The 11,490-nt window shown below is 39.7% G+C and overlaps 2 protein-coding genes across 3 annotated transcripts; both read left to right on the top strand.

Moving 5' to 3' along the window:
* The first annotated feature begins 652 nt into the window (after nucleotides 1-652).
* LOC107101725 (chromobox protein homolog 3-like) lies at nucleotides 653-6,221 on the top strand. Of its 2 annotated transcripts, none has more exons than XM_015400863.1 (5): nucleotides 653-844; nucleotides 1,119-1,259; nucleotides 1,366-1,519; nucleotides 2,351-2,487; nucleotides 4,854-6,221. In XM_015400863.1, the coding sequence occupies exons 2-5, from the start codon at nucleotides 1,120-1,122 to the stop codon at nucleotides 4,972-4,974; spliced, it is 552 nt and encodes a 183-aa protein (XP_015256349.1). In that variant the 5' UTR covers nucleotides 653-844; nucleotide 1,119; the 3' UTR covers nucleotides 4,975-6,221. The 2 variants fall into 2 exon arrangements, with proteins under 2 accessions (XP_015256349.1, XP_015256268.1); XM_015400782.1 differs by having other exon boundaries at nucleotides 654-859; nucleotides 4,854-6,219.
* Nucleotides 6,222-7,318: 1,097 nt separating this feature from the next.
* On the top strand, nucleotides 7,319-9,830 carry snx10 (sorting nexin 10). Its single transcript, XM_015369903.1, has 6 exons — nucleotides 7,319-7,387; nucleotides 7,611-7,697; nucleotides 7,787-7,887; nucleotides 7,991-8,092; nucleotides 8,269-8,478; nucleotides 8,645-9,830. Exons 1-6 carry the CDS (start codon nucleotides 7,355-7,357, stop codon nucleotides 8,736-8,738), a joined length of 627 nt encoding a protein of 208 aa, XP_015225389.1. The 5' UTR covers nucleotides 7,319-7,354; the 3' UTR covers nucleotides 8,739-9,830.
* The last annotated feature ends 1,660 nt before the right edge of the window (nucleotides 9,831-11,490 follow it).

Raw genomic sequence — 11,490 nt, 5'->3', positions numbered from 1 at the left:
AAAACATGCAAAGGAATAGGAACATCTAAGTTCGTTTATAAATTAATCAACTTAGAGTTGATAAATGGTAGAATTCTAATTGTAAATTTAAGGGGTGAAATTTAACCTTTGTATTTATGAAGAACAAAGTATACATATACATATATATACATATATAAACACACATATATATAGATAGATAGATAATTTTGACCTAATTTAATCCCATACTTTACTCAGTACTAACAAAAAAAAAAATAGGTATTACAAATTGTAATTAACTTTGCGTTTACAGCTTTCAATTGGACGTGTGAAGATATTTATTTATTTATTTACTTTTTAGATGAATTGGCTTGTCTAAATCGATGTGGGGGACTGTGTACATGTACCTGTGTTGTACTGCGATCAGTGCAGGATGTACCCTACATCACCTTAATGTCAGATAAAAAGCTGAAGTAGTCTTGAAGAAAATAAAAAATAAAACTATACCCCCATGTTAGACTGGTATTTTTTCCCCCTGCGGTACCCAGCTGACACCCCTGGGTGGCAGGGCAGATCCAGACCACAGTAGGAGTGAGGGGAGGTGGGTGAGCATAGCGGACTGCTCTCTGATTGGTCGGCGGTGTGCGTGTCCCCGTCGTCTCCTCCCGGTTTCCCTAGTATGACCTCTTCCCTTGGCAACCACTTCCTCTGAGCATCAACGGCCATCTTTAATTGTAACTCATTCATGAAAAGTTGTTGTCGATCAAATAAAACGCGCAAACCGACCCGTTTGCGCACGAAGCGGCGTCGTCGGCGCTGTTCGCGTGCGGTTCGCATAAAGCGGAAGCAGATCAGAAGCGGAGCGGCTGTCCGCAGAGAATAAGTAAACACCGAGCGCGTACGTCCCTGTTCTTCATTGTGTCATGTGGTCCTGCACACAGACATGAGTTCATGCTGCTGCCTGAGAAATAAGCTCATACATAAAGCAATATATATACAAATACTAATGTATTAAAGTGAAGTAGGACTATTGAAACATCATGTGGAGCGCTGTAATCATTATTGTCTGAAGGACGCGCAGCATTTGATCACTGCCATGTTGTTATGCAAATATCCCAGCGTTGATAGAAACAACACTTATCTGTTGTGCATTACAGAATGAGAAAGAAGCAGACTGCCAAGCAGAGGAAGACTGAGGAGACTTCAGTGGTCCAAGAGTTTGTGGTGGAGAAAATAATTCGCCGTAGAGTATTAAATGGCAGAGTGGAGTACTTCCTGAAGTGGAAAGGCTTCACCGAGTGAGTCAGAGAGAGACACCGCAGAAAAACTGTCAGTTACTAGTTTCGTTTGTGCCCATAATCCTTAAACACACTCCTCCTCCTCCTTCCTGCGTGTAACCCACAGTGCAGATAACACGTGGGAGCCTGAGGATAACCTGGACTGTCCCGGGCTCATTCAGGAGTTTCTGAGAGACGCTGATCTATCGAAGGAGGCTGAAGAGGAGCAAAGTGAGCAGCAGGTCATCAAGGAAGACATGGCAGAGCAGGAGACGGAAATTGTGAGTTGAGTTCCATTAAAAACTTGGTGGAAATGTTTGTCTGTTTTGTTTCCATTCCTAGTTCCTTATTAAGGAAAAAAAACACAGCTTCTCTGTTTTATATTTGGAGCTTTGCTTGAATTTAAAGAACCTGATCAGCAGAGGTCTAGTAGAAATAGTTCCTTCTAAAGCTTCAAACTAAAAAATCTTGAGAAGGCTGTTTATATGTGCAACACAACTGAAAGTGAAAGCAGCTAAAATATTTGTAGCAGCCCTTTGTCTTTTATATATTTCTTTTGGCTTCTTTCAAAACATAGTATTTACTTTCCTATCCTATTTTCTAAATGAAACCAGTTTATCAATCTTGCTATCTATACTTCTCAGTATCACTGGTCCATCTGTTTTCATTTGCCCTTTGTGTAGAGTTCTGTATCTCTGCTTCTGTCTCCTTGAACACCAGTCGGCCTCGGTAGATAGCCGCTCACACTGAGCTTGGTTCTGCTGGAGGTTGTTTCCTGTTAAAAAGGAGTTTTTCCTCTCCACTGTCGCTTCAAGCATCAATGAATCGATGCAATCACCTGGTTTTCCTTAGATAGAAAACTTTGAATCAATTTAACTGTATGATCTGGTTAAATTGTAAAGTGCCTTAGCACATTTGTTGTGAATTGGCGCTATATAAACAAACAAAATTGAATTGAATCATAAGGAAGGTTAATCCATCCATCCGTTTGGCTAAAATTGAGAACACTTTTAAAAGTAAATCTGGGAATCCTGATCAGAACTCAGACAGGTGCTTTATTCCATGTTTTTCTATAACTGCTGCTCCATCTTTATCTCTTTAACGTATCCCAGCAACAGAGCAACAACAGCGTCCTAAAACCAGATGATGAGGAGTCGGACGCCCCCACTGACCTCAGCAATTACCTCGAGCCTGAATGCATTATTGGCTCCACGGACAGAAAGGGAGAGCTCATGTTCTTAGTCAAATGGTAACTTCTCACTTTCCTTTTACATGTATATTGCAAATGTTTGATAACAATGTTTGCATGATATCAAAAATACATTTGAAACTGTAGGATTCCAGATCTGATTGGTGTATGCTGCCACCTGTATGTATCTGGGCTCCTAGGCATAACAGCTGCACATAACAGAAAGCATCTTGGGAGAATATATAAAAATAGGTTTTTGGGTTTTTTTAGGTTGCTGTTGAAATGCAAAATGTGTTTGTGAGGCAGCCAAGTTACGTGCATGTTGGTTTTTAGAAATGTGGAAGGAGGAGAAAGATAGGATTACTCCAGTTTCCTGCTACATTAAGGTTTTTCTTTTTTGACACCTGAAATCCAATACATTGTAGATGTGATACCTGAGGTAGGAGGGCTGTGGAATGATGGTCAAGAAAGCAAAGGTCAGAGGTGAACAAGAACTAAAAACATTGGAGTCACGCTTCCTTTTACTCAAGCATTAGTTGTTTTTTTTATGTGCCTGAATTTTAGCAACATATGAATGATTTATGGAGATCCTGGAGGCAACATAGTGGTCTTAATGTGATGTAAAGGGGGGGAGTTATTGACTTAAAGCTGGAAGCAGCTCAACATTCGTCTCCATTGCAGACTTTAGAAAGCACTTCTGACCACAGCAGTCCAGCTTCAGTGTTTTTATTTCATTCAACTGTTATGTTCCTCCCAGTTGGCTTCCTATCATGTGTGACTCTACTGTTGGTTCGGCCTTATCATAACTTCCTCTTGGTCATTCCCCTTTTGATATACTGCCATTGATGCAGTAGAAGAACTTTTGTGAAAAAGAAAATACTTGAAGCAAATAAAACTGATGGGAGAGCAAAGCTGCTTTCGCTATCCTGCCCTGTTCGCAGTCCTTCCAAGACTGTAAACGTCACAAAGCGTCATTTTACTGCCTTCATATGACACACTTGGCTTTTAGGCAGACATGTTGATTTGTATTTAATGTACAGACGAATCCGTATATATTTATGTACATTTTGATCGGTTTTTGACTCACTTGGAGGGACGCTGACATCAGCTGGTTGAACCAGAGAGAAAAATAATCATCAAAGAAAGCTGAGGATCCTGGTGGGAAAACTTTAGATTCCATAAAATGTGTCCCTGTTTACAGATTTGTTCATATTAAGAGTTCAAGCTATTTCCTGTTATTGCCCTGGGTTGTCAGGACCTACTGTTAATAATGAGGTCAAAGGTTCTTACTGATAGCACACTTATTTTTAGAGGTTGATTGACTTGGACTTTAAAAAGATTGAATTGTTTACTTTTCCATGTTTAGAAATTCTGTCGCCCATGCCTTTAGAGCCGTCCTCCTATTTATACCTCTGGGTGATATATCTAAAGAATCTTATTGAAAACTAGAAAAGCAACAAGCAGCACATTTTGCCCCAAATTGTGAGGAAACCTTTAGCTAAAACTCACATGATCTGGATCATTACCAAATCTCAATGAATCGAACCCTGGCATGAGTTGCACCTCTGGTAATTGTTGCCTTAAAATCATTTCATAAGTTTTTAAATAAGGCACAGCGTATGTCTGCAGCCTCTGGTGTAGACTTCAAGTGATGCATGGCTCACCTGTCCTGAGTTTGTTTTTGTTTTTTCTTCAGTATAATACTTCTGTACTTTTTTAAGTCAAATGCTGAAGCTGTCAATTGTCACTGCTGTAACTCTCTGGTTCATGGATGAACTGCTTGTTCCGGCATTTAGCCATCCATCCAATATATGTCACGCTTTATCCAAGCTGGGCAATGTCTATCTCCAGCTGACAATGGTCGAGAGGCGTGGACAGGTCACCAGTCCATTGCAGGGCAACACAGAGACAAACAGGACGAATAACTATTCACATACACTCACACCTCAAGGAGAATTTGGAGAAGCCAATTAACCACACAGTCGTGGGGGGGAAGCTGGAGTAGCCGGAGAGAACCTACGCATGCACAGGGAAAACAAAGCAGAAAGACCCCGGAAATCGGCTGGGAATCGAACCCGGAACCTTCTTGCTGCAAGGCAGCAGTGCTTCCCACTTCATCACTGTGCAGCCCCTCTTGTTCCGCCGAATAATGTTAAAGAATACTTCCTGGAAATTATGTGGATCATCACCAAAATATAATGGATTGTTCCTTGGACTGAGGTGCACCTTTAGTAAAAATTGTATTAAAATCCGTTCATAACTGTTCAAGTTTTCCCGTACATAGACGGACTTACAGACAAATAAACACACGCTGAGAATCGACTAAAAACATAAAAAAAAAGAAAAAAAAAAGGCATAAATGCAAGAATGACTGTTAAAGTGAAATGTTGAATCAGCATTTTCTGTTCTTCGTTATTTCCCCACAGGAAGAACTCCGATGATGTGGCCCTGCTGTCGGCCCGTGAAGCAAGCGCCAGATGTCCACAGGTGGTCATTGACTTCTACGAACAGAAGTTTACCTGGGACTGCAGGGACGAGAAGCAGTGAACAGGGAAACAACAAAAAAAAATCCTGTTTTTGTATACTGAGGACTGCTGATAAACAACTGCGCTTCCACCTCAAGTTTAGTTTCTCCTCCATCAGCTGACATTAAAGGCTTGCTGCAGGTGGGGTTTTAGACTTGCAGCTGTGAGATCCTCAGCATGTGATGGGGTTTTAAATGACTCCCAGCTCTGTGGTGCTCAGCAAGGTCTCTGCCTATATGGACACAGAAATGGAGACTAAAACTAACTATAGTTGATTTTTATCTTATTTTATTCTTTAACTAACCTGCTGCTGCATTCCTGTTGGAAGATTATGTAGCAGATTCTGTCACTGTGGACGTGTTTTGCTTTAAAGATATCGTTAGATTTTTGTTTTGAAAACCTGTTTAGCAAGAAGTCCTCGGAAGTTTGTGTTGTGTTTAATGTTAGCAGAGTAAGCTAACTGCAGTTCAGTGCACATTTAGCCTGTGTTTAGATCTAAAGAGTAAACCTGTTTTGTTTTTATTAGTTTTGTGGTTTTTTGTTTGTTTTTTGTTGTGTTTTTGGATTTTCATCATATGTGGTGTGAATTAAAAATGTGTTCTTTATGTGACCCTCCAGGTTTGTTTTTTTTGAATATAGAAACCACTGTCCCACATTCTCCTATCCAGAAATCTGCAGCCTTTCTCACAGGTTGTACTTTCTTATATCTAATTAGATAATTTTACAAATCTGCCAACTTTTTCCTGGAAAAAAAGTAGATATTTTTTTCATCCTTCGGATCGGCCATTTGTAATGTGTTGGAGTTGCAGTGCTGTTTTTTTATTTTTTACAGGCATTAGAATTTTGCAAAAATACTTATTTGATCCTTTCATCTATTGAGAAATCTTGGCAGAATAATTCAGAATAGATTGCATTTGTTCCCTTTGAGCATTTAAACTTTAACCATCCCCTAAAAGATTTATTTCATTGCACTTTATTTTAGAGACTGTATACATTTACACAGAGCTGAGTCACTCCTGTAATGACTCAGCTGTTTGTAGTAGATAACTGTGTTCTGAAGGCACTGATGTGACTTTACATATCTCCCATGACTGTTATGGGACACCAACCCAAACCTTAAACCTCTTTAAACACACCTGCTGATCTGCTGTAACTGTTGACCTGAATCTGTGAAATCTGCAAATAAAACTTTTTATAACCTCATCCCTTCTTCAAACGCCTTGAATGCACCAGTTCTATGTTCACATTGATTTGCCTCTTAAAAATCATTAAAACCTTTTAATATTAAAGATTGTTTTTCACAAACTGACACAAGTTTGCATGTGATTTTTAAGGTATGAGAAATAAGGCATATTTTTTAATCTAGTGTGCTTTACTCTGATAATTAATTAAAATGTAATGCTTTACAAGCTAGCCAATTAGTCGATAGATTCTACTACAGTGGATCCTAAAGGTTCCTTAAAATCCAGATAAAAATAATTGAACATCATTAATCTAACAATGAGAAATTCACTTCTGCATTGTAACCCATCCCCTTGAGGAGCAGTGAGCTGCGATTGTGCGGTGCAAATGGGGGGTTAAGGGTACCACTTAGGGACCCAGAGTGGAGGCTGTGGGGATCGAACTGGGTACTTGCAACCTTTTCAGAGCATAAGCGCACTGTTCTAACTAACTACTAGGCCAACAGTCCCCATAATGGATCATTGATAAAATTGTTAAGTTTTAATACATTTCAAGCTTTGAACATCTCAAAGAGAACCATTTACTTCATCCTCTGAAATGAAATTATTGTGAGCGAGAGACAAGCTGTCGACTATCCCTTGATCATACACATCAAAAATTCAATAGGAAAGTCATCACTGCCTCCAGACATGAGGACCTTCTAGGCATACATGCAAAATGCTATGTATTAATAAAAACTAAAAGGACTCTGCATGTCATCCACACAGTGAAAAATAGCAGCTGGGTTAAGCAGAAATAGGAAAGCTGACTACAGATAAGATGGATGGAGTGAAGCCTATTAGATACAAAAAAAAAAAAAAGATTTAGACATGTACATATCAATTTACTTTTGTTTTACAACATAGAACTACTTAAATTAGATTGATGACGTAAAACCCCTATCAATATAAAATAGAGTTTGGGGATGTAGCTTGAAAAGTTTGAAAAGTTCAAATGATTACTGTTGTAGATCCCTGTAGTAGGGTGTAAACAAAGTAGCATCTTAAAGATTTGACTTGACAGTTCTGGTAAGGGCTTGTGTTTGTCTTGTGACTTTGTTTGGAAACCTTTGCTCCAAGGCAGTAAAAGTGGAAATAAAAGGCACAAGCACAATGCTGCGCACAGCATTATCAGTCTGAGTTACGCTTTCTGACCTTTAATCTTTTTCAGGATTTGGAATAATGAAAGAAGAAACTAAAGGCACTGGAAATCAGGTAGGTCTCACATAACACTTAATTTTTTTACCAAAAAGAATAGTCACGTCAAATTCAGTGGTCACACATAGTTTAAAAGTTTTATTTTCTTGTATGAAGCAAGACGGGAATTTCGTCTCCATTTTTCTCTGTCATTGCACTTCCTCTATCTGCCCATGAAAACCTTCCTCTTTGTTACATGAAGCTCATTCAGTTCAGCGTCTCTCCTGCCTTCTCCATGCAGCAGGTCATCAGTGTCTGGGTTCGAGACCCACGGATACAAAAGAATGACTTTTGGCACGCCTTCATAGACTATGAGATTTGTTTGCATGTAAGTCTGATGTTAAAAAAACAACTTTTCTCTCTTTTTTCTGTTTGTATGTTACTTTGTTAAATAACCGTGTTACCAAACTCATTTAGACCAACAGTGTATCCTTCACCAAGAAGACATCAAGAGTAAGGAGAAGATATAGCGAGTTTGTCTGGCTCAGACAGAAACTACAGGCAAATTCACTCCTAATGTAAGTAAACATGGACATTTTTTAAATTTCCTGATGAAAGATTTTTCAAATTTTGTTAGAACAGACCTGTTAAAGACTCCTATTTTTTCCCCATGTTTTGTAGGTTACAACTACCACAGCTTCCACCCAAAAACCCTTTTTTTAGTCTAAACAACGCCCAGCAGGTTGCAGATCGGATGAAAGGACTCCAGACATTTCTGGAAAAGTAAGAATGTCTGTGTACATAGCAGTCTACTTTTGACACACCACTTCACAAAACCCAACTGGTGTGTGCTGGTTCCCAGCAACTCCAGACCACAGGATGTTTGTTTTCACATCCTCAGGCGGCACGCCATGCCACATATGGAAGATCCTCATTTGTTTATTTCCTCAATTTCTTAGAATCCTGCAGAGCAATCTGGCACTTTCAGACAGCTGTCTGCACCTCTTCCTTCAGTCCCAGCTGAGCGTTTCTGAAATAGAGGCCTGTGTTTCTGGAAAGACAAGCTTTTCTGTGGCTCAGGCCGTCCATAACAGCAGCCTGAGGAGATTTCACTCAGAGGAGGACCTGCGAAAGGACCTTACCGTGTCCTGTGACTCTGACTCAGATAGGTAATGTAACACTGTACTATCCACAGCCTTATCAGGAGAGTTCATTCTAAAAAACTGCTCTTCTAAAAACTAATGAAGCTTTAACAGTAATATAGTAATCACAGAAAATGAAGTCCACCAGATCAACAACTGATTAAAAACTCTGCTGTTTGATCTGTTCTTGCAGCTCAGAATGCAGAGATTCAAGGCACCAGAATAAGGACTTGGCATTGAACAAATCGAAGAGTGCAGTCACCCTTGATCTAACAGGGACCTGCTAAAAGGAGATGCTTAGCTGCTCGTCTGATTCTACACAAAAACAGAGGACTTTGGGCGAGAAGCTTGAGTCTGTCTACCTGATTCTCATCCATCTCTCTGGATTTGCAATAGCTAAAAGAGAAAGCTAGATGTTACCCTGCCTGGCAACACATTTTCAACATTGTGAAATTCAAACACATTGAACAAAATCAATGATTAATTCCATATGTGCTGTAAAGAATGGCTTACAAAGGTATTTATAACCCTTGAAAGTCTGTGTTTAGTGTTGTGACCTCCAATCTCTGTATATTTTATTGATATTTAATGTAGTACATCAAGAAATTTCAGGATGTAATTGTGAAATGGAAGGAAAATAATAACTGGTTTTCAACTTTTTTACAAATAAAAATTTGAGGTGATTGTGTGAGTGTATCCAGCCCTATTTACTCTGACAACCTTAAAAAGTTCTAACGTAACAAAATGTTTAGAGCGGGGCTAGGTTGAAAATATACATGTACAGGAAAATATATGACAGGAAAAATAACAAATAATAATAATTAAAAAAAAATCCAACAAATGTACCATCTCCATAGTGAAACATGGTGGTGACAACCCAAAACCTCTGCAGCAGGAACTGGATAGGGCTGTGTATGCTCCCGCAGCAGTGTGTCGCAGTTAGCTTGTCGTAGCTATGACGCAGATATTTGTGATTTATGCCCAATTTTTAAACGGTTTTTGTGCTATGTTATTCCATGCCGCAACACAAGAGGGACAATCCCAAACTAGCTAGGATTGTGGGTGTCTGTGTGTCGGTTTTGCCGTCTACAACACCTCATCCAACGCCAGACGACACACAGTTCATCCGTGAGTGTTCCCAAAAGACTGGCCGTGGCGCTGCATGTTTTGGCTTTGGGTGCAAACCAACAGACAGTCTCACAGAGCTACAAACTAGCATCCTGCACGGTGTCTGGGATAGTGTCCTAGGTGTGCCAGCCATTGTGGATGGCACTACAGCCAGAGTTTCTGCCATTACGTACCAAACAGGAAATACGCATAGTGTAGAGTGGATGTGAAATTGACCAATCAGAGGCCTCCTGTCTGCGGCACTATCTGCTGTCACCTACAATTTTGGAGAGGTGCAGCAGAGTGTCTGCGGCAGGGACAGAGGCACTTTGGCATTCACTGTGACACACGCAGACAACCTGGTTTCTGAGTATAAATCAGCCTTTAGTCAGAGGTGAATGGGGAGAGAGACAGAGCAAGGACCAGGCATTACTAAAGGAAAAAATTTACTCTTGAAAACACTATAAGCAGACCAAAATACTATAAGCTTCATATTTGAAACGTTTTTAAAGCATGTCCAGATGTTAAAGGAGCCCTAGAAGCACTGACTTTTTTAACATTGAGAATCTGTCGCAAGACTTGACAATCGCTATTCACAAACACTCTCTGTCCAGTTTGTCCAGTTAGACTGAGCTCCAGCTATTCGATAAGAAGCATGATGGATAAAAATATCAGTGTGTTTATGTTTAAAGCTGATAGAGACCTACACCTAAAAGTCCCGCAGCTGTGATTGCAGCAAAGGTTTTTAGATAAATACATATGCAGCCCACACTTTTCAGATTCTTAATTGTAAGACTTTTTTTTTCTTTTTGTTGGTTTGTCATAAAAGACTTCACTTTGTGGTTGAAATTGATAAAATACATAAAATAATCAAAGGGTGTGATAACGTTTTTTTTTAGAAGAACAATTTGACTATTCATTTTGTTTTAATCTATTATGACTCTATCCTTCATGCATGGTAGGAAATGTGTAATCAAGCTGTGCCTGAGGATGGCAGTGTTGTCACGGCTTGTAAATGTGTTTTCTTATAAATGTGCAGTAGCTGTGTAGTGTGATTTCATAAACTAATTTTTACAGAAGCATCATAAATTCTGCTCGTTTGTATCATCAAAGAGTGCCATTGTGTTAGAATCAGAGTATAATATCTCAAGCAGTTGCAGCCTGATCTCATTGTGTAGGACCCAAAGTGAGGGAAGCTTGTCATCTGATGGCCACTTCAGTGCTTAGTAGTATGACATGTTTAATAGGGTCTCAGCAGAGTTTCACCACAGCACCCCCTGTCAGGTGTCTGACGGGTAGGAAGTCTTCTTCCCTCCCAGTGGACTCAGTTCTGTCTTAGAAGGCCACCAGTAAGACAAGGAGCATTGCTCTCTGCCAAGTAAAAGGCCAGCTGTGCTGACAGACAGCTTCTTTAATCCATATACCTTGCTTTGTGTTAGTCACCTGTTCCCTACAGCTGTTTTGGTTACTTTGTGTGTATTCGGAAATGGGTGTGTGTGCCACATTTGAGTTAGCACAGCCATGTCTATGCAAAGGTAATGACCACTAAGTGAAGACATGCTGACATTTCTGCACGGCTAATTAGATTAGCTGTTTCTCTGAGCAGCATCTGAGGAGTTCATTATAAATTCAGATCTTGCTGGTGTTATGGAGAAGAGGTGCAGGTGCCTGACCTTTTCTGAAGATATCCAGTCTTCGATACGTGCACTTGCATATGATAACATAAAACCTGCATGTATCACCTTTGTTTTAATTTTGAAGTTGTAAAATAAAATAGAAAACATCTGTGCTTGACTGGCCTGCATAATTTAGATAATTGTTTCATTTGAATAAATTGAAACACACGAAAGGCCGTATCCATTCTAAGGTTTCTGCTGGTTTGACTATAACAGGGAAAATTCTATAGTATCTGTAATCAGACACAGAGGCAGA

This window comes from Cyprinodon variegatus, unplaced genomic scaffold, assembly GCF_000732505.1.
Source record: "Cyprinodon variegatus isolate N-32 unplaced genomic scaffold, C_variegatus-1.0 Scaffold2, whole genome shotgun sequence".
NCBI classification, from domain to species: Eukaryota; Metazoa; Chordata; class Actinopteri; order Cyprinodontiformes; family Cyprinodontidae; genus Cyprinodon; species Cyprinodon variegatus.
This window is presented reverse-complemented; position numbering and strand designations above follow the sequence as displayed.